This window comes from Macaca mulatta, chromosome 8 (genome assembly GCF_049350105.2).
Source record: "Macaca mulatta isolate MMU2019108-1 chromosome 8, T2T-MMU8v2.0, whole genome shotgun sequence".
NCBI classification, from domain to species: domain Eukaryota; kingdom Metazoa; phylum Chordata; class Mammalia; order Primates; family Cercopithecidae; genus Macaca; species Macaca mulatta.
The window spans coordinates 27,055,081-27,078,567 of NC_133413.1; the positions used below are offsets into that span (position 1 = coordinate 27,055,081).

General features: G+C 42.7%; 1 protein-coding gene across 5 annotated transcripts in view; it reads left to right on the plus strand.

Annotated features, from left to right (window-relative positions):
* The window catches only part of DOCK5 (dedicator of cytokinesis 5), a 234,970-nt gene that overhangs the window by 127,221 nt on the left and 84,262 nt on the right, over positions 1–23,487 (plus strand). For all 5 annotated transcript variants that reach the window (XM_015144994.3, XM_028852472.2, XM_001107224.5 and 2 more), the window contains exons 13-18: positions 112–237; positions 11,329–11,453; positions 13,893–13,991; positions 15,328–15,400; positions 18,516–18,619; positions 19,600–19,783. In XM_015144994.3, the coding sequence (XP_015000480.3) occupies positions 112–237; positions 11,329–11,453; positions 13,893–13,991; positions 15,328–15,400; positions 18,516–18,619; positions 19,600–19,783 (711 nt within the window). The remainder of the gene's footprint in view (positions 1–111; positions 238–11,328; positions 11,454–13,892; positions 13,992–15,327; positions 15,401–18,515; positions 18,620–19,599; positions 19,784–23,487) is intronic.

A 23,487-nucleotide genomic window follows, 5' to 3' on the forward strand; every position in this document is an offset into this window, starting at 1 on the left:
ATCTTTATAGTAAGATTGTGACTATACAATTTAAATGTTCTTCTCAACAGTTATGCGTGTGTTATACAGATCATACAAAGAACTAAAAATTTATCTTTTATTTGTTTAAAGGACTTTGGGTATCCTTGAAGCTCTTGCCAGGTGACCTCACACAGGTTCAGAAGAATTTTTCACACTTGGTTGATAGATCAACAGCAATAGCCCGGAAGATGGGCTTTCCTGAAATCATACTGCCGGGTAAGCACTTTGCATGGCTCACCTGTTTGCTTCCTCCTGTGCAGCGATTGTTTCTTATTGGACAGTGGAGGCAGCTTGGATCCAGAAGACTTGGTTGTTTACATTCAGTGGTCCTGAGGCAACTGGGACACAAACAGAGACACCTGCAGTACTTAAGAAGCTACCCAGTGTGCAAGCCCAAGATAATGCTTTTAAACATAACTCAGGCCAGGCGCGGTGGCTCAAGCCTGTAATCCCAGCACTTTGGGAGGCCGAGACGGGCGGATCACGAGGTCAGGAGATCGAGACCATCCTGGCTAACACGGTGAAACCCCATCTCTACTAAAAAATACAAAAAACTAGCCGGGCGCGGTGGCGGGCGCCTGTAGTCCCAACTACTCGGGAGGCTGAGGCAGGAGAATGGCGTGAACCCAGGAGGCGGAGCTTGCAGTGAGCTGAGATCCGGCCACTGCACTCCAGCCTGGGCGGCAGAGCGAGACTCCGTCTCAAAAAAAAAAAAAAAAAAAAAAAAAACATAACTCAAATTTTCTTACTCTCTCTTTTACACAGACTCTCTCAGATAGCACAGGGTGCTCCGTTCAGGAGACTAATTGGCCTCATTTGTGTGTCCCTTTCTCGTTATGACGTCCCCAGCATGTGGGCGCCTTGCTCTCTCCATTCTCTGCAGCTCCAAAAGTGCTCTGGCTCTCCCTGTTCTTGTTGTGACAAGAATGTCAGCATTTTCCTGTTTCATCTTCTTTCTAGTGATCTGCATATGTGTGTGTTCTCTCAATTTGCTGACTTCACCCATTTAATTTTAATCTCCGTACTAAGAAAAGGGAATCAGTCCCTCAAATTTTATACATGTTGCTATAAACTAACTGATATTAATAGAAATTCTAGAAAAACAACCATGCCATGTTAGAAAAATTCTAGAAAACCAACTTATCTGTTGCACAAAAATCCAGGTTATTTTAGGCCAGGCATGGTGGCTCATGTCTGTAATCCCAGCACTTTGGGAGGCCGAGGCAGGCAGATCACTTGAGGTCAGGACTTTGAGTCCAGCCTGGCCAACATGGTAAAACTTGTCTCTATCAAAAATACAAAAATTAGCTGGACATGGTGGCAGGTGCCTGTAGTCCCAGCTACTCAGGAGGCCGAGGCATGAGAATCGCTTGAGCCCGAGAGGCAGAGCTTGCAGTGAGCTATGATTGCGCCACTGCACTCCAGTCTGGGTGACAGAGCAAGACTCTGTCTCAAAAAAAAAAATAAAAATAAAAATAAAAAATTAGGTATTTTAAAGTAATACAAGATCTTATTTCTCCTTTGAGAAATTAAGGGGCAGTGATAACTTGTTGCTGCCTACACTCTCTACATGTAGTGAGTCTTAAATGAATATTTGTGGAATGAATGAATAAAAAAGTAATAAAATGGAGATCACTCTTTTTTTCTTTTTCTCATAAAAGAAGATAGTTTTTTGCTTATTTTGTCCATTACATGGCCATTTTACCCTGATATACATTCATCAACATTCTGGGAAAATGTTTTGTCTTCTTGTTAAAGAAAAATTTTACTGCTACAACAAGACACAAATCTGAAAACATAAAGTAGAGGAGTTTATTCTTTGATCAAGGTGACAGCAGGGTTGGCTTCTCCTGAGGCCTTTGAATAAGGTGAGTTTACCTTTGAAATCTGGCTTGTAAAATAACATTTTTTTTGTTTGTTTTTTTGTTTTTAAGTCAATAGGATTGGTTCATAGAATGCCAAGGGCTACATCGGTTTTAAAATTCATCTAGAATATGGCCAGGCGAGATGGCTTACATCTGTAATCCCGCACTTTGAGAGGCTGAGGTGGGTGGATCACTTGAGGTCAGGAGTTTAAGACCAGCCTGGCCAACATGGTAAAACCCCATCTCTATTCCAAACACAAAAATTAGCTGGGCAAGTTGATGTGCACCTGTAATCGCAGTTACTTGGGAGGCTGAGGCAGGAGAATTGCTTGAACCCTGGAGGTGGTGGTTGCAGTGAGCTGAGATTGTACCACTGCACTCCAGGGTGACACAGCAAGACTCTATCTCAAAAAGAAAAAAAAGCCGAGAGTGGTGGTGCGTGCCTGTAATCCCAGCTACTTGGAAGGCTGAAGTGGGAGGATCACTTGAACTCAGGAGGCAGAGTTTGTAGTGACGTTAGATCGTGCCACTGCACTCCAGCCTGGGCAATAGAGAAGACTCTGTCTCAAGAAAGAAAGACAAAAAAAAAAAATCATTTAGGGGGACGGTTCCAAGATGGCCGAATAGGAACAGCTCCAGTCTACAGCTCCCATTGTGAGCGACACAGAAGACGGGTGATTTCCGCATTTCCAACTGAGGTACCAGGTTCATCTCACTGGGGCGTGTCGGACAGTGGGTGCAGCCCACCAAGCGTGAGCCGAAGCAGGGTGAGGCATCACCTCACACGGGAAGCTCAAGGGGTCAGGGAATTCCCTTTCCTAGCCAAACAAAGCAGTGACAGACGGCACCTGGAAAATCAGGTCACTCCTACCCTAATACTGCGCTTTTCCAATGGTCTTAGCAAACGGCACACCAGGAGATTATATCCCACGCCTGGCTCAGAGGATTCCACGCCCATGGAGCCTCGCTCATTGCTAGCACAGCAGTCTGAGATCAAACTGCAAGCTGGCAGCGAGACTGGGGGAGGGGCGCCCGCCATTGCTGAGGCTTGAGTAGGTAAACAAAGCTGCCAGGAAGCTCGAACTTGGTGGAGCCCACCTCAGTTCAAGGAGGCCTGCCTTCCTCTGTAGACTCCACCTCTAGGGGCAGGGCATAGCCAAACAAAAGGCAGCAGAAACCTCTGCAGACTTAAATGTCCCTGTCTGACAGCTTTGAAGAGAGTAGTGGTTTTCCCAGCACAGAGCTTGAGATCTGAGAACGGACAGACTGCCTCCTCAAATGGGTCCCTGACCCCCAAATAGCCTAACTGGGAGACATCCCCCAGTAGGGGCCGAGTAACACATCACACAGCCAGGTACCCCTCTGACATGAAACTTCCAGAGGAATGATCAGGCAGCAACATTTTCTGTTCAGTAATATTCGCTGTTCTGCAGCCTCCACTGCTGATTCCCAGGCAAACAGGGTCTGGAGTAGACCTCCTGCAAACTCCAACAGACCTGCAGCTGATGGTCCTGACTGTCAGAAGGAAAACTAACAAACAGAAAGGACATCCACACCAAAACTCCAACTGTACATCACCATCATCAAAGACCAAAGGTAGATAAAACCACAAAGATGGGGAAAAAACAGAACAGAAAAACTGAAAATTCTAAAAATCAGAGTGCCTCTCCTCCTCCAAAAAATGCAGCTCCTCGCCGGCAATGGAACAAAGCTGGACAGAGAATGACTTTGACAAGTTGAGAGAAGAAGGCTTCAGACGAACAAACTTCTCCGAGCTAAAGGAGGAAGTTCAAACCCATAGCAATTAAGTTAAAAACCTGAATAAAGATTAGACAAATGGCTAACTAGAATAACCAATGCAGAGAAGTCCTTAAAGGATCTGATGGAGCTGAAAACCATGGCACGAGAACTACGTGATGAATGCACAAGCTTCAGTAGCCAATTCGATCAACTGGAAGAAAGGGTATCAGAGATGGAAGAGCAAATGAATGAAATGAAGCAGGAAGAGAAGTTTAGAGAAAAAAGAATAAAAAGAAATGAACAAAGCCTTCAAGAAGTATGAGACTATGTGAAAGACCAAATCTACATCTGATTGGTGTACCTGAAAGTGATGGGGAGAATGGAACCAAATTGGAAAACACTCTTCAGGATATTATCCAGGAGAGCTTCCCCAACCTAGCAAGGCAGGCCAACATTCAAATTCAGGAAATACAGAGAATGCCACAAGGATACTCCTTGAGAAGAGCAACTCCAAGACACATAATTGTCAGATTCACCAAGGTTGAAATGAAGGAAAAAATGTTAAGGGCAGTCAGACAGAAAGGTCGGATTACCCACAGAAGGAAGCCCAACAGACTAACAGCAGATCACTCAGCAGAAACTCTACAAGCCAGAAGAGAGTGGGGACCAGTATTCAACATTCTTAAGGAAAAGAATTTTCAACCTGAAATTTCATATCCAGCCAAACTAAGCTTCATAAGTAAAGGAGAAATAAAATCTTTTACAGACAAGCAAATGCTGCGAGATTTTGTCACCACCAGGCCTGCCCTACAAGAGCTCCTGAAGGAAGCACTAAACATGGAAAGGAACAAATGGTACCAGCCACTGCAAAAAACACACCAAGTTGTAGAGACCATCGATGCTAGGAAGAAACTGCATCAACTAACGAGCAAAATAACCAGCTAACATCATAATGACAGGATCAAATTCACACATAACAATATTAACCTTAAATGTAAATGGGATTAATGCTCCAATTAAAAGACACAGACTGGCAAATTGGATAAAGAGTCAAGACCCATTAGTTTGCTGTATTCAGGAGACCCATCTCACGTGCAGAGACACACATAGGCTCAAAATAAAGGGATGGAGGAAGATCTACCAAGCAAATGGGAAACAAAAAAAGGCAGGGGTTGCAATCCTAGTCTCTGATTTTATAGTTGGAATCAACTATCTGATTCCAAAATTGACCACATAGTTGGAAGTAAAGCACTCCTCGGCAAATGTAAAAGAACAGAAATTGTAACAAACTGTCTCTCCGACCACAGTGCAATCAAACCAGAACTCAGGATTAAGAAACTCACTCAAAACTGCTCAACTACATGGAAACTGAACAACCTGCTTCTGTATGACTACTGGGTAAATAATGAAATGAAGGCAGAAATAAAGATGTTCTTTGAAAAAAACAAATCGGCCGGGCGCGGTGGCTCACGCCTGTAATCCCAGCACTTTGGGAGGCCGAGGCGGGCGGATCACAAGGTCAGGAGATCGAGACCACGGTGAAACCCTGTCTCTACTAAAAATACAAAAATAAATAAATAAATAAATAAATTAGCTGGGCGCGGTTGTGGGCGCCTGTAGTCCCAGCTACTCGGGAGGCTGAGGCAGGAGAATGGCGTGAACCCGGGAGGCGGAGCTTGCAGTGAGCCGAGATCGCGCCACTGCACTCCAGCCTGGGCGACAGAGCGAGACTCCGTCTCAAAAAAAAAAAAAAAAAAGAAAAGAAAAAAACAAATCATGAGTGAACTCCCATTCACAATTGCTTCAAAGAGAATAAAATACCTAGGAATCCAACTTACAAGGGATATGAAGGACCTCTTCAAGGAGAGCTACAAACCACTGATAAGATAAAATGAAATAAAAGAGGATACAAACAAATGGAAGAACATTCCATGCTCATGGATAGGAAGAATCAGTATCGTGAAAATGGCCATACTGCCCAAGGTAATTTATAGATTCAGTGCCATCCCTATCAAGCTACCAGTGACTTCACATAATTGGAAAAAACTACTTTAAAGTTCATATGGAACCAGAAAAGAGCCCGCATTGCCAAGTCAATCCTAAGGCAAAGGAACAAAGTTGGAGGCATCATGCTACCTGACTTCAAACTATACTGCAAGGCTACAGTAACCAAAACAGCATGGTACTGATACCAAAACAGAGATATAGACCAATGAAACAGAACAGAGGCCTCAGAAATAACACCACACATCTACAATCATCTGATCTTGGACAAACCTGACGAAAACAAGAAGTGGGGAAAGGATTCCCTATTTAATAAATGGTGCTTAGAAAACTGGCTAGCCATATGTAGAAAGCTAAAACTGGATCCCTTCCTTATACTTTATACAAAAATTAATTCAAGGTAGATTAAAGACTTAAATGTTAGACCTAACACCATAAAAACCGTAGAAGAAAACCTAGGCAATACCATTCAGGACATAGGCATGGGCAAGGACTTCATGTCTAAAACACCAAAGCAATGGCAACAAAAGCCAAAGTTGACAAACGGGATCTAATTAAACTAAAAAGCTTCTGCACAGCAAAAGAAACTGCTATCAGAGTGAACAGGCAACCTGCAGAATGGGAGAAAATTTTTGCAATCTACTCATCTGACAAAGGGCTAATATCCAGAATCTACAAGGAGCACAAACAAATTTACAAGAAAAAAACAACCCCATCAACATGTGGGCAAAGGATATGAACAGACACTTCTCAAAAGAAGACATTTATGCAGCCAACAGACACATGAAAAAATGCTCATCATCACTGGCCATCAGAGAAATGCAAATCAAAACCACAATGAGATACCATCTCACACCAGTTAGAATGGTGATCATTAAAAAGTCAGGAAACAACAGGTGTTGGAGAGGATGTGGAGAAATAGGAACATTTTTACACTGTTAGTGGGAGTGTAAACTAGTTCAACCATTGTGGAAGACAGTGTGGCGATTCCTCAGGAATCTAGAACTAGAAATACCATTTGACCCAGCCATCCCATTACTGGGTATATACCCAAAGGATTATAAATCACACTGCTGTAAAGACACATGCACACGTATGTTTATTTTGGCACTATTCACAATAGCAAAGACTTGGAACCAACCCAGATGTCCTACAGTGATAGACTGGATTAAGAAAATGTGGCATGTATACACCATGGAATACTATGCAGCCAATAAAAAATGATGAGTTCATGTCCTTTGTAGGGACATGGATGAAGCTGGAAACCATCATTCTCAGCAAACTATTGCAAGGACAAAAAACCAAACACTGCGTGTTCTCACTCATAAGTGGGAATTGAACAACGAGAACACTTGGACACAGGAAGGGGAACATCACATACTTGGGCCTGTTGTAGGGTAGGGGGAGTGGGGAGGGATAGCATTAGGAGATATACCTAATGTAAATGACGAGTTAATGAGTGCAGCACACCAACATGGCACACGTATACGTATGTAACAAGCCTGCACATTGTGCACATGTACCCTAGAACTTAAAGTATAATTTAAAAATTAAAAGATCATCTAGAACAAGGGTTTCCAGTGCTAGTCTGTGGATCAGCTAATCAAGATCTCCTTGAAGATCTCCATGAAAATACAGATTCCCAGATTTCTAGAGACTGATTCAGAGCTCCCAGGGTGATCCGGTGGTGAGTCAGTTCTGAGAAATTCAGGTCTAGACCCAACTCCCTGCGCTTGGAACTCCTTCCTGTTGTCCCATCACCATGTGAACTGGTTCCGGTTGCCTCCTTAACTCTCCCCTGTACCTCCTTGCCCTCCAGCGAGGAGCTTTGACTCTCTGTCTTCAGCCTCACAGGAGTGATTCTGTCCACTCTCTTTCTGTGTTCTCACCTCTGCCAGCCCCACTCCAGCCTCTCAAGAGTAGCTCTCATGAGAGTCACCCATGATCATGGTATCTCTACCTCTGATTGGTGTTTTCTAGCCTAGTGATCAGCTCTGTGACCTCTCAGCAGCATCTGACATTGTTGAAATATTTCCTTCCCTTCTCATTGGTGACCCCTCACTTCTCTCTGTTTCTCCATTTCCCTGGGGCCTCTGCTAGAACCCGTTTGCCACCTTCTCATATGCTGCTTCGCCTCTAAATGTCGAAGTTCCTTGCTTTTTGGTTCTGAGACCCTGTATTAGTGTGCTTGGGCTGCCATAGCAAAATACCACGGACTGGGTGGCGTCAGCATTAGTTTTCTCACAACAAAGGATGGGAGACTGGAAGTTCAACATCAAGGTGACAGCAGGGATGGCTTCTTGGGAGGCCTTTCTCCTTGGCTTGCAGACAGCCATCTTCTCCCTGCGTCTTCACTTGGTTGTCCCTCTGTGCATGTCTGTGTCTTAATCTCTTCGTATGAGGGCACCAGTCATATGGGATTAGGGCCCACCTATATGACCTCATTTTACCTTACTTACTCTTTTAAAGGCCGTATCTCCAAATACAGTCATATTCTGTGTTACTAGGGGTTACGGCTTCAGCATATGAATTTGGGGAGGACACAGTTCAGCCCAGAACAGCCCTCTTTCTGTTTCACCTGTATTTTCTCCCTAGGGGCGTCATCCACTCACTTGGCTTTCATCTGCCTGTCACCCTCAAATCTGTAGCCCCAGCACCAAGACCTCTTTAATGAACTCTAGGACCATATAGCCAGCTATTTCCTGCCTTAGGAGTCCCCTCTTTTTTTTTTTTTTTTTTTTTTTTTTTTTTTTGAGACAAGGTCTTGCTCTGTCATCCAGGCTGGAGTACAGTTGTATGATCATAGCTCACTGTAAGCCTCGATCTCCTGGGCTCAAGCAGTCCTCCCACCTCAGTCTCCTGGGTAGCCTGGACTACAGGCATGAGCCACCACATCTGGCTAATTTTTGTTGTTGTTGTTGTTGTTGTTGTAGTAGAGACCAAGTTTCATTATGTTGCCCAGGCTAATCTTGAACTCCTGGGCTCAAGCAGTCCTCTTGTCTCTGCCTCTCAAAGTGCTGAGATTACAGGCATGAGCCACAACACCCAGCCCCTCCTTGCTTTAATTGGCTAATTCTTATTCAGCATCCCCATTTGGACCTCATAATTCTGTGCATCTAGGCCTGAGGCACCTCTCTTGTGTTTTATCTAAGAAAATAACACCTCCATCCATTCATCCATCCGTCCATCCACCCACCCACCCACCTGTCTATCATCCATCCACCCACCCATCCACCTACCCGTTCAGCTGTCCACCTATCCATCCACTCATCCACCTATCTAACCTTGATCCATCCACCCACCCACCCACCCATCATCCATCCATCCATCCATCCACCCACCCACCCATCCATCCATCCAGCCAGCCACCCACCCACCCACCTACCCATCCATCCAGCCACCCACCCACCCATCCATCCATCCATCCGCCCAGCCACCCATCCATCCATCCAGCCAGCCACCCACCCACCTATCCATCCACTGCACAAGCAAGAAGCCAGAAAGTTACCCTCGATACCTCCCTTTCCTTTACAACTCACATAAATTAAAGACCTGTCAGCGTTATCTTTGAAAGGACTCTCAAATCACTCTTTGCCTTCTCTCCATCTCCATTGCCACCGCCTGAGTTGGAGCTACGATGGCCTCTTCCCTAGATGACTGCCATAACTTCCTACCTGGTTTTCATGTTTCCGCTCTCTCTTTGCTCATTTTCTCTTCTTCGTACTGCATCCAAATGTTCTGTTTCCTAAGCACATCTGATCTCACCCAACTCCTCTCTCACGGAAAACATCGTACTGACTTTCGTTTATGTGGAGGGTAAGTATAAAAATTCTTAATTTGCCCACCGGCCTCAGGGGGATCTGGCTTATTTCTGTCTCTACAACCTCATCTCACACCAGAACACCCCCTCACTGTGAGAATGTCAGTCAGGTTGTCTCCTACCTCTGGGCCTTTGCACAGGCCACTCTCCCTGACCGTGCTAACACCTGAAGGGAAAGGTTCGCATACCCCGCAGACGAGGTCAGGACCAGGTATTGTGCATTCACAGAGCCTGGCATGTTCCTCCGCTGGTAATGGTGGGTTTACTTGTGCAGATTATTTGACTGGTGCTTCTCTCCTGCACTAGACTGTAACCTGAGTTGGGGCAAGGACGATGAGTGGCTCACCATCGCCACCCAGACACCTAGCACATGCCTGCTGCAGAGTAGGAGCTCAAGCACTTTTTAAAATGAGTATTACCGCCATCATGTGATTATACCATAATTTATTCCACTAGTTCCCTGTGCTTGGAAATTGAGACTGTTTCCACGTTTCCACTTTTATAAACACCACAGTGAATATCCTTACAGATAAATTATTGCCCACATTTTTAATACTTTGAGACAAATATTACCAGTGGAATTGCCGTATTGAGACTTTTGACACATTTTCAGTTTCTCCATTGACAAAGAGTGTGTCAAGTAAGATTTCAAACTGTGCTGTGTGAATAAGCCCCTTTTTCTTCATCCTCAGCAAGTGTAAGCAGTATCTTATTTTTTTCCAGTTGGGGAAATGATCAAAATGATCACTGCTCTAAATATGCACTCCTGTTTTTTTATAGTGTTAAAAGGTTTTGTTTTTTACATTGGGAGGCAGTTTAATATAGTGCAGGTGTTGGAATCAGTTTTTCAATACTTTTTTCATCTAGGAGTTTAATATACTTTACATTTATTCCAAGTTTCCTTTATGTATTTCAGTAACATTTAATATTTTTCTTTAATATGTGGGCCACACATTTATTAATTAAATTTTTTTTTGTTGGGTAATGAAGAAAAAACCAGCAGAAAGCATTCTTTCATTGATAAAATCAAGTAAACTGATTTAAAGAAATGTAAAGTACTCTAGGCTGGGCATGGTAGCTCACACCTGTAATCCCAGCAGTTTGGGAGGCTGAGGTGGGCAGATTGCTTGAGTCCAGGAGTTTGAGACCAGTCTGGGCAACGTAGTGAGACCCCTTCTCTACAAAAAATACAAAACATTAGCCAGGCGTGGTGGTGCGTGCCTGTAATCCCAGCTACTTGGGAGGCTAAGGTGAGAGGATCACTTGAGCCCGCCCAACAGGCCGATGTTGCAGTGAGCCAAGATGGCACCACCGCACTCCAGCCTGGGCAACAGAGCAAGATCATGTATCAAAAAAGAAAAGAAAAACATACTCTATAGGCTTTCAGAAGGAGTGTCTATCTCATCAGGTTGTTCTATAGATGAACAAGTCAGTCTGTAATTGATTACATTAATACATATAAGACATTTTGACCAGTGCCTGGCACAGCATATAATAAGCACTCATAGACAGTTGCCTTCATTATTATCAGATGTATTCAAAATATCACACTCTGCAAGGCACTATTGAAAAACGATCTGCCACTGTAACCTAATAATATATAATATGTGTTTATTATTAGACAGAAATTTTTAATAGAGAAAGAATTACTACTTAATTTTCTATAAAACCACAGTGCAAAGACATCTTGCTATGCATGGAAAGGTAAAATGAGATAAGCTGAAGCCAGCAAATGCATATGAAAGCCTCTTGTCAGATGAGGAGTTCAGTATAAAACCAGAACATTTCATATCGTCTTTATCTTTTGCGTCATATGACATTGTGAAACTTAGAATGACTTCTCTCAGCAACACTCACAGCATGCTTGTCGTATTGCAGGAGATGTTCGGAATGACATCTATGTCACCCTGATCCATGGCGAGTTTGACAAAGGGAAGAAGAAGACGCCAAAGAATGTGGAGGTGACGATGTCTGTGCACGATGAGGAAGGCAAGCTCTTGGAGGTGCGCGGTGTGGCCCGGAAATCCTGCTGCCATCACATCCATCTTTACAATCACCGTAGACTTTTAGCCATATTTTAATTCTTCTTCGCATCAGGATGGGTTTGGTTTTTCCTGAGAAAATAAATATACAGTCTGTTAAATTTATGATTAGCAATGAGCAGTTTCACTAAGGAAGCTATCTAGATTCTTATTTTTATATTTCTCCTGTGCTAAGAAATAGCTCCAGCCCCTAATGATTTTATGTGTAAGCTTCCAATGCAGAGGTTATTTATCATTTTCAACTTATTTTGCCACATTCAAGCTTGATCAGTTACTCTGAGGCTTCAGCTAAGTGGCCTGGTTGCTCGAATAGCATCAGAAAGCACGTTTCCTTCCCTGGGTGAGCCGAACCAAAGAACATGCGCTCATCAGAGACTGAAACTGGAAGATCCCTTGGGTAGGCATCTGCTACCACTGCTCTTTAGTGGGTTTTTTGTTGGTTTGTTTTGTTTTTTTTTTTGAGACAGAGTCCCGCTCTGTTGCCCAGGCTGGAGTGCAGTGGCGCGATCTCCGCTCACTGCAAACTCTGCCTCCCGGGTTCACGCCATTCTCCTGCCTCAGCCTCCTGAGTAGCTGGGACTACAGGCGCCCGCCAACATGCCTGGCTAATTTTTTTGTATTTTTAGGAGAGACAGGGTTTCACCGTGTTAGCCAGGATAGTCTCAATCTCCTGACCTCGTGATCTGCCCACCTCAGCCTCCCAAAGTGTTGAGATTACAGGCGTGAGCCACCGCACCCAGCCTGCTATTTAGTTTTAATGAACAGGAAACTGTAAGAAACTTTAAAAGGAAGAGTTATTTTCTCTAGAAACACAGGCGTTAGTGGCAGAGCTGGGAGGGTATCCAAGTATCCTGAATTCAAGTCCAGAGTTCCTCCAGCTCTGGCAGCTTTTCTTTCTTCTTCTTTTTTTTTTTTTTTTTTTTTTTGATGGACTCTCACACTGTCGCCCAGGCTGGAGTGCAGTGGCACAATCTCTGCTTGCTGCAACCTCTGCCTCCCAGGTTCAACCAATTCTCCTGCCTCAGCCTCCCAAGTAGCTGAGATTACAGGTACCCGCCACCACACTCGGCTAATTTTTTTGTATTTTTAGTAGAGACGGGGTTTCACTATGTTAGCCAGGCTGGGTTCAAACTCCTGACCTCGTGATCTGCTCACCTCAGCCTCCCAAAGTGCTGGAATTACAGGCATGAGCCACCATGTGCAGCCTGCGTTGTTTTGCTTTGCTTTCCTCTTTCTTTTCTTTTTTTTTCTTTCTTTCCTCTCCCTTCCCTTCCCTTCACTCCCCTCCCCTCCCCTCCCTTCCCCTCCTTTCCCCTCCCTTCCCCTCTCCTCCCTTTCCCTCTCCTCCCTTCCCCTCCCCCTCCCTCTCCCCCTCTGCCTCCCCTTCTTCTATTTTCCTTTCTTTTCCATTTTCTTTCCTTTTTTTTTTTTTTTTTTTTTAACATTAAGACAAGATCTAAAGCAGGTATCTGCCAGCTTTCTGCCCACATAAAGAAGTGAGTCCTGATTCTGACATCAAAGAGGATAGGCAGGAGGTGGTCACAGGAGGCTGCATGACCTCTACTGAACTCCAGCTCTTCTCGTATGAGCCATAGTTACCTGCTTTGATAACCAAGGACCAAGCACTTGATTGACTTGACTCACAGAGTGTCCTGTTGCAGAGTTGTTTGAGGCTACAGTGAAATACAATTTCATCACTTCCCATGGATGTTAATATCTATTAAGGAAACAGCCAGGCAGTTCACTAAGTCAAGTCGTATTCTGCATGAAAGGGAAAAACTGAATGCTGTGAGCCACTGTATGAGAGTGCTTTGTTTGTGCTGTTGGTAAGAGCAGATGAGCTCATTTCAAGTAGACACCTTCTCCTGTTGGTCATTTCGTTTGATGGTGCCCCACCAAGGGCTGGTTCTACTGAGCTAAGTGGTTCATGACCAGGAAAAGATGCAGCCCTGAGTTTGAGTGAATATGCTGTGCCAATACCCCAAGTCCCTAAAACAGAATGTAGACAGGAAAGAGAAATTCTTTTCTGCAAATAGTGGCGCATCTGCATTTGTCACCTAACTTCTCATCATCATCATGTTTCCTGAGAGATAAAAGAGGAAAGAATCAGAGGAGAGTGCATGCCTGGCGAGAGAAAAGAAAATACAAGTTACAGGAAAGAATAATATTTAGGCAGTGCTGGATTCCTTAACTGCTACCAAATTGATATTATAGACCCTTGAATAAAGTGGTAGAAATTCATTCTCTGTTCTTCATCCCCCAAACTTAATCAGCCAATCAGTGCCAGTGTAGGGCATGTGTGAATGTGTTTTGGGGTAAGGGGCTTGTGCATGGTATATGGGGTCCTCTTCCTTTTCTAAACAAAATTATTCCCTTCTAATTTTTTCCTTCCATCCGAAGAAAGCAATTCACCCCGGTGCTGGATATGAAGGCATTTCAGAATACAAATCAGTAGTCTATTACCAAGTCAAGCAGCCCTGTTGGTATGAGACTGTCAAGGTGAGAATGAGTCATTTGCAACCCCTGTTATCTGTTAAACCTCAGTTAGATTCCTATCTTCTGTTTACCCCCAAATTATTCCTACTTTATTTTGAAATTTTTAGGTAAGTTGCCTATGGTGTGCAATAAGAAACAAATCGGTAATTATAATTCTGTATTAAGAGCATTTATCATTAAGAAACTCAATATTCTTCAATAATGTTCTCATTCATAAATGTATGGGAATTTGAATAGCAAAGCTGGTGGTTGACGTGATGGATATAATAGACTGCCAAGACGGTACAAAACCAAACAGAAATTTTCACACTGTGCAAACAGTTTCCTAACATTTTTTTCTTCTTGGCCTCTCACCAAGTGTTCTGGGCCTCTTTTCAACTTCAATATGTGTATTACACATTCCAAAGTGCTTTTCAGATCAGTCATCTCCTTTGAGCCCCACAAGGGCTCTGCAACTAGAACAAGCAGGTGTTGTAATGCCGTCTTTCTGATTAGGTACTGAGGTTCAAAGTTCGGTGACTTCCTAAGATCCTAGAGCTGACTGGTATCAGGGCCTGAACTAGAGTCCACTTCTTCTGAATCCCAGGCTCCATCAGCTCTTTCTGGTTGTCGAAGTCACACGAGTGCTTCATAGAAAAAAAAAAAAAAATTGTTTTAATTGCATTCATATATCTCAATTTAGAATTAATCATTTTCAACAGTTTTATATAGTTCATATGTTTTGAATGATGCTGTTGATAGAAATTTATATTGTGCTTTTTAAAACCGCTTATCTCAATGCATATAAATTCTTCAGATATGTATTTTAGATGCTTGCATGAGGTTCCATTGTATAATCATGCTGTAATTTAACTGCACACCACAAATCTCTGCTCATTTGAGTGCCCCAAGGCCCTGTTTCTTCTCTCCCCTGTGGATATGTAAGCAGCAGAAAGCTGCTTTATGAGCCCTAATTATTATCTTTCCCCCTCTTTATGGAATAATTAGGTCTTATAGATCCAATTATTACTGTATTTATACACATCTTGCAGTCTGAAAGGTCCTGTATAGACCTCAAAGTACCAGTATTTCCCCTCTGAAGTATTACTGTTTCTTACTTCAGAAAATGCTAGAAATTCACATTATCTCTATGCTCAGAATCTGTGATAAACAGCAAGATGATCTGAGATTCTTTTGATTTGAAAATAGCTCAGTCTCCTTTGAATGAAACCTATACCAAGTCTCACTCTCTAGTAATTTGTGCTGTGGAGAGTACAAAATTGAGCCTAATTCCATGAAATAAACCATGCATGCAAAGTACTTTGTGTCTGTAAACTATTAATTTCTTACTATGACACAGGTATCCATTGCTATAGAAGAGGTCACACGCTGCCATATAAGATTTACCTTCCGACACAGGTCATCTCAGGAATGTAAGTATTAAGAGGTCTATGACATATTTCCACTTAAAAAAAATTTGCTCTGGCTTGACAACCCTCTTGTGAATCTGGAGAACAAGATATTTGGAAACTAGAGACTTGGCAACTTTCTTTTGTAACTCACTGGTGCTAAGGAAATCAGCATAATGAATTTTGCTGGGCTTGCAAGGTCTGTGTTATCACTCTATATTAGGATTTCCTCAAAATGTGTTTTGTGAACATTAATATTCTCAAAGACAGCAGTCCTCAATCTTTGGCACCCAGAGACTGGTTTCGTGAAAGCCAATTTTTCCAAGGACCAGGAGCGGGGATGGTTTCAGGGTAACTCAAGCACATTACATTTGTTGTTTTCTTTATTCTTATTACATTGTACTATATAATGAAATAATTATACAACTCACTGTAGTGTAGAATCAGTGGGAGCCCTGAGCTTGTTTTCCTGCAACTAGACAGTTCGATCATCAGGCGTTAGATTTGCACAAGGAGTGTGCAACCTAGATCCCTTGCATGCACAGGTCACAATAGGGTTCGGCTCCTGTGAGAATCTAATGGTGCTGCTGATCCAACAGGAGGCAGAGCTCAGGTGGTAATGTGAGCAGTGGGGAGCAGCTGTAAAGACAGATGGAGCTTTGCTTGCTGGTCCGCCACTTACCTCCTGCTGTGTAGCCCAGTTCCTAACAGGCCACAGACTGGTATGGGTTCATGGCCTGGGCTTTGAGGTCCCCTGCTCTAAGCTGCTACTAGATGTTCTGTAACAAAAAGTGTTGTGTTTCACAATCAAATAGGTATAGGAAAGGCTGTATATACCTTGTATCCCCCTCCTAGACATTCACAATGTATGTTGCTATGTTGCAGTAGCAAGAAAACTGTTTAGTCACTTGTCCCCCCAAATTGTCATTTTTCTCGTGAAAAAACTATTTCAAGTCTTAGGTCACAGTTCTTGAAATGGCTGCACTAAAGTGTGAGCAGAGAAGAAAACTGATTTTTTCAGACCGATCACAAAATTTCTGGAAGCTTCTTATTCTCATTTAGCACTGCATAAAAATGTAACCCCTCCTTCCAAAAATGCATGTGTTGAACACCATCTACACAGCAGGCTGCAGGCGAGGCCCTGGTCTATGACAGCCAGCTGGACACTGCCACGTAGATTCTTTGTGGTCTGGTTAGGAAGATAAATGAAAAAAGTGGGTGGTTATGTATGGAATAGTGTGATGTGTATATTACAAGGGGCAAAGACTTGTAATGGATACGTAGCACAGTACCTTACCCAGTCTGGGGGATTTATGCATATAACTTCCTACATCTTAGCTGAGACTTGAAGGAGAGTAGAAATTAGCCCAGTGAAGGGTGGGGGGAAAAACATGTTTGGAGAACCCCAATGAGCTCAGTAAGGCTAAAGCAGGACCAGTGGAGCAATAATAGTATCAGGTTGAATCATGTGAAATTGCCATTTTTTAGGTCTAAATGGCCAAATATCAGCCATTTCATATGGTTCTGCATAACTAACAATTATCAATTAACAATGAACAAAGATGAAGTTTGTATGAAATAATGTGTGAGGCTGGGCGCGGTGGCTCACGCATGTAATCCCAGCACTTTGGGAGGCTGAGGCAGGCGGATCATGAGGTCAGGAAATCAAAACCATCCTGGCTAACATGGTGAAACCCCGTCTCTACTAAAAATACAAAAAATTAGCTGGGCGTGGTGGCGGGCACCTGCAGTCCCAGCTACTTGGGAGGCTGAGGCAGGAGAATGGTGTGAACCCAGGAGGCGGAGCTTGCAGTGAGCCGAGATCGCACCACTGCACTCCAACCTGGGCGACAGAGCGAGACTCTGTCTCAAAAAAAAAAAAAAAAAAAAAAAGAAATATTATGTGAAGCTATATTTGTGTATGGTCCTGTTTAGTATCCACAATAATATAATAAGGTACATTCTACTTTTATCTACGTTTATACATAAAGAAACTAAGGCACGGAGAGGTTAGGTACTTGCCCGCGGTCACAAGGCTAGCATATGACCAGGCTGGGTTAGCACCCAGGCAGTCTGATTCTAGCTAGGCTGGAGCCAGGTCACAAAGGCTGAAGATGCTTTTCAACCATGTTAAGGAGGTGCAATTCAAGGGTGGTTTCTGGTTTTGAGATTTTGGGAGGAGTTGGTCTATGTTCATAACAGCTTTACCCGTAGTACTCCAACACTAGAATAGCCTAAATCCCCATCAGTAGGAGAATGGATAAACAAACTGAGGTAAAATCATACAATGGATGACTGCTCCACCAGTGTGGGGACCCGAGAGTCACAGCAGACCACAGAGCCGTGCCTATGATGAGAACAGGCCACAGGTTACCCAATCAGAGCCACTGAAGCAGGGGACCCAGTGAGTTCAGAGACTGGCCCCGAAGACCAAGAGAGAGGTGCTCTGCCTCCTCATGAAGCCGCACCCTCCTCCCAGCCGCCACAGGGCACACAGATCTTCTTTCCTAGCACTGGAGCTGGTATTCTGGGGAGGAAGGGGGAAGAAACCTTGGGCAGCACCTTAAACCCTAGAGTGGAATAAATATCTTGCAGAGCCTGTTTTAGAGCAACATAAATTGAGATCTCTCATTCAAGTGTTTTGAAGCAGGATGGTTGACATGATTGGATTGGACTTGGGAAACCTCATTCCAATGTAGAGAATGTGTTGGCTGGGAGAGCCTGGAGACAGAGAGGTGCATTGGGAAGGTCCTGTAGAAATAAAGAGAAGAGGTGAGGTTGGCCTGAAGTCAGGAAGGGACAGCAAGACAGCAAGAGAGAGAAGAGACAGGCTCCAGAGCTATTTAGGACATGGAGCTGACATGGGGTGGAGTTGGTGTCAACACCCACATTTCCGATTTGGATGACTGGGTAGATGCTGGTCTCATTTATTAGGGGATGTAGGAAGAGGAGAGCCTACTTGGGGGTGCCAGGCAGTTTCATTGGCACACGGTACGTGTCTTACTGCAATTTGCTGAATTGTGCTTATTAGAATATGGTTGAACGTCACACCCCCAAGCAAAATGTGAAGTCATCTGTCATAGCCATCGCCTCCTGGTGTCTTTCTGCACTGCTCAGACATGTCTTTCTGCTTTTTCAGCCAGAGATAAATCAGAGCGAGCGTTTGGGTTGGCCTTCGTGAAGCTGATGAACCCGGATGGCACCACTCTGCAGGATGGGAGGCACGATCTGGTGGTTTATAAGGTGGTGCTAACAGAAAATGGCTGAGAAAAATATTTACTCCCTTTCAAATGGCGTTTAAGGCTCCTTTCACATTTATTTGTACAAACATCAGAAACCCTTCTAGAGCTATCTGTACTTGCCCATTAAAATCTAGAAACTCGGAAGGCTCTGGGCCCTCCAGCTTTGTGGTTTCCCACCTCCTTTCTGGAGAGAGTGAGTTGCATTATTACTGAGTCTTCTAAGGAGGCTGTCACCCTCTCCTGCAAATGGTGTTCCCTAGCAGGGAATGGTAAGGGGTCGGCCTCTCATCATCTGCTCTTTGCGTCCTGCATGGCACATGGACAGGTGCACCGTTGGGCTTCAGTAGCATGTGGTGGATGTGGTTTTCCCGTCACCATGAGCCACATACCATTTCTCTGCTCTGGGGGCCTTACTTCCTTCCCTGAGAGTTTTTGTTCTTCTCTTCCAACTGGTACTGAGCTCCCACTTCTACTGAGATTTTAGAGTCTAAAGTAGATGCTGGAAGATCTCATTTGTCCAACAGTGTCTGGGGGTTTCCCCACAGTTGGCTGCTCTTTTGAGATACATCTACCTGATGAATATTTTTCTTAACCTGTTAGTTTATGAATCATTTTGGAAGGGATGGCAAGCTATTTCTTCTTCCATCAACCATCAACCCAATAAAGTATAATTGTCCCCATTTAGAGACTGAAGAAAATGAAATTTAACCTTATTCTGCAATAGATTTATTTCCTCTAACAGAGACTAGGATATTCTGGTTTCGAATTCACAACTTACTCTGTTTCCATTCAATCATGAAATTATTTCTGGGCTCAGTGTTTGCGGAGACATATCATAGCATCTCAGAGTTGGAAGGGAGCTTCAGGATAATTTGATAAAGCCACGCTTCCCACGCTGGAAATGCATAATAGAAATTGTTTTTATTTGCAAATAAGAGATGTTGGCCATCATTGGGTGTTCCTAACATGCTTCCTTTTTAGGGTGACAACAAAAAAATGGAAGATGCTAAATTCTACCTGACCCTGCCTGGGACCAAGATGGAGATGGAAGAAAAAGAACTTCAAGCATCCAAAAACCTGGTCACCTTCACCCCAAGCAAGGATAACACTAAAGACAGCTTTCAGATTGCCACCCTCATCTGCTCCACAAAGCTCACCCAGAACGGTAGGATGGTGAATACATTGACACAAATAAGCTTCCCACTCAGCCTTCCTGGGCTCCTTGGTTAGGCTCACAGGGCTGGACCATATGGGGCTGAGTCTTATAAGGTAGGATGTTGGCCAGTTGGATTCTGCTCTCTGCTTTTCAAGTGGTATTCTGGGTAGAACTGATCACATTGCACAGCTTCTTCGGAAGTTTCATTGTCCACTTTAAAGCAGGATGAAAAACATTTTAGTATTTTAATATCATAAAACCTATAAAGGTATTTGTTAACAGCAACTGTAAAATTCAAAAGCCATATGTTCCTTGATAGTGCATTCTGTATAGTATATGCAGGAAGAGATGTTGGTAATAACAAGAGGAGCCCAGCAAAGAATATAATCAGTCTCCTGTCCAAAAAGTATAGCAGGGCTTCCTGTTTGAGTTCTCGCTTTCTGTTGTATATTCTTCTCTTCCCCATTTTTTCCCAAGCAGTCAGGGATTTTCATAAATTCAGCTGAATAGTTCAAAGAGGGCTTCATTTGGTTTTTCCTTCAAATCTCTGATATCAATTTTAAACTCTCTTGTGTAGATTATGGCATTTGATAGCCAATATCAACTTCTTATTTATTTAACTTAAGTGACGTGTAAGGAGCCCTACTGGATGTAGTAAACCAAGAAGGAGCTACCTAGGGGACTTGAGCTAGAAATTCTGTCTCCCGTATGCTGTGTGGAGACTGGTGCCTTTGGCCTTGTAGACAGTTAGAGTGAGGTACAGGCAAGAGCTCTGCCTTAAGGGGTGCAAAGATAGACAAAACAGTGTAGTTACAGGGTAAACCCAGGTATCAGATCCCTGATCTTTAGAAGGGCTCAGTATTAGGTTTGTTTTGACAAATCATGGTTGACAAAAAACAATAAGGATTGTATTTCAACTTGGACGAGTGGCTAGACTCAACAGAGTGAAGTTTAGGGCTAATCCGTATGTGCAAATAAAAGCATGCTCACTAAAAATGAAGCCAGAAACATAGAAGATGTGACAGAACCATCAGCAACATACCCTTGTTATGGACAAAGTGAATCTATTAACAATTAACTGCTGGTAGGTTAATGGGTGCAATATTTATGGAGGATAATTTAGAAGGCATATCAAGGATTTTAAATGTCTTCCGACCCTTTGAGCCTGTGATTTGACTCCTGGAAGCAGAACTTAAAGTAGTACAAAGTAAACGATGAGAGATGTGCATGAAGATTTATGTACAAAGATGTTATTTCCCTCTTATTTGTAACAGGGAAGTACTGGAAACCACCCAAATGTCTGATAGTTGGGATCAGTTTAACCACATTTTATAATTAAGTGACGACATATATGCAGCTGCTAAATATGGTATTTCAAAACATAGTGAAGGACACAGTGAACTTTTTAACACTGTACACAGTATGATCCCAGTTTTATTTGGGTATATGTGAGCAATCTGCAGCCAGATTGCCTGGCTTCAAATCCCAGCTCTGCTACTTATTAGCTGTTTCATCTTGGGCAAGTGACTTGATATCTCTGTGAACTGGTTTCTTTGTCTTTAAAATGGGAGTGATAATAGTATCTATTTCAAAGAATGCAGTAAATTAAAATAAAAACAAAATAGCATTCGATCTATATAGTGAACACTATAATGTCAGCTATCACGATCATCATTATTTGTACACAGAAAAAGACGAATAGGATCAACTCAAAGTTTGATAATTCTTGTTTTCTTTACTCTTTTTGGTATTTTCCAAATTTTTAACTATGAAATGTCAAAATGTTATTCTTTGAACTAAGTATGGTAGTATACTATATAAAGCATTAATATTATTTTAAAACTGTCAAGGGATATTTAAAAGGGATAACACTTACTGAACATCTAGTAGATAATCCTTTCTGGACTACAGATCAAAGAGGAATAAAGAAAACAAGAATAAAAGTTTGTGAAATTACTAGTAATGAAAAGCAAAAGGGATTTCTGTTAGCGATAACCTTGTTGTTACATTGTTTGTTATCTCCATGTCAAAAACGCAGGGTTTCCTGACAAGTTGCAGTTCTCAGTGTAGACCTTTCATTTGCTGGTATACCTACTTCACCCCAGCTTCTGAATGTTCTTAACTAGCCTGTACTGTCTTGATACGGTAGCCCCCAGACACATGTAGCTTGTAAAATTTAAATTAATTAAAATTGGAGGGTGGGGCGATTCAGGAGAAGTTGGACAAAAGGTACAAAAGTTCCACTAGACAAGAGGGTAAGTTCAAGAGATCTGTCATATATCCTCGTGGCTATAGTTAATAATATAGTGTATACTTGAAAATTGCTAAGAGAGTAGATTTTAAGTGTTCTCACCACCAAAAAATAAGTAATGTGTATGTTAATTACCTTGATTTACCCTTCTACAATGTGTGTGTGTATCAAAACATCATGTTGTATACTGTAAATATATACAATTTTTATTTGTTAATTAAATTTTATTAATAAAAACAAAGTATAAATCAGTCCGCTAGTCGCCCTAGTCACATTTCGAGCACTCTGGTCTCCTGCAGCTGCTAACTTTTGTGCTGGGCAGACGGATGTACATTTCATCATCACAGAATGCTCCTTTGGATGACACTGTATGCTTTACTTTGTCATCCTTATTCCTTGTTTTGATTTAAAAAAAGACAAACTCATCATAACACATACAAAAAAAGTCAGAAGTAATATCTTATTACAAAGAAGGTTTAAAAAGGCAAGCCTCGTCTGAATCAGAGAGGAGTGACCTGCTATCCAAATGGACTGGGAGCAGGGAGAGGGACCAGGGGACAAGAAAGGGAAAGATGGAGACTTGGCAAAGGCATCGTGAGCATCGGGGAAAATGGGGTATTCCAGGGACAAATGATTGTAGATTATTCATGCATCTGCTTTTCTCTGACTTGATGGAAATTATAAAGAATGAATTTGATTTAATAAAACGCTGAAGAGCATTAGTAAGTCATCGGCTAACTCTGAGGGCGTTGACTGAGTAGAGAGGGTAGCTGTGTTCTCGCTGAGAGGGCGAGCAAAGGCATTCCTCCTTCGCCTGAGGAGAGCTATTCAGACTCAAAAGGTTAAAAGCCACTGGAGTTTTAACAGACAGATCTTGGAGACTCTTTTTTGTTTACTTGATTTGTTTTTTCGATACTAAAACAGACCAGTTTGTGTGGGATCATTGGTTTCTGGGCCCAGTGGGAGGTAAGAATAGATTTGTTTTTCCAGGAAAAAGAGAGGAATGTGCAGGTCCCCAGAGGTGTGTGGCCTTGGGCCAGGAGATTCATACTCGTCGGTCATTTCACCCTCCAGCACCAACTTTGCCATGATCATTTCCAGCTCATTGACCAGAAAATTGAGTTTTAAAGTGGCAAAAAATCTTTCTTAAGCTCTTAAGTGGTGGACTTGGATTTTGAAAACAGCTCTTTGTAGCTCCAAACAGTTTACAGTTTGTCGTTTTGCAGTTGGAGTTTCCAAGATCGGTTTGTTACAAACTCCAGTGACTTTTAACCTTTTGAGTCTGAATAGCTTTGTTGTACTTTCCTTTTTAAAAGTACATGTTCTTAAATTCTCTTCCTAGGGTAGAAGGCAATTATTACCCTAAATTTGGGGATTCTCATGCCCTCACTTCTCTTTATAGTTTTGCCACATCTGTAGCCCTTAAAGTATATTGTTTCATTTTGCATAGTTTTTATTTTAT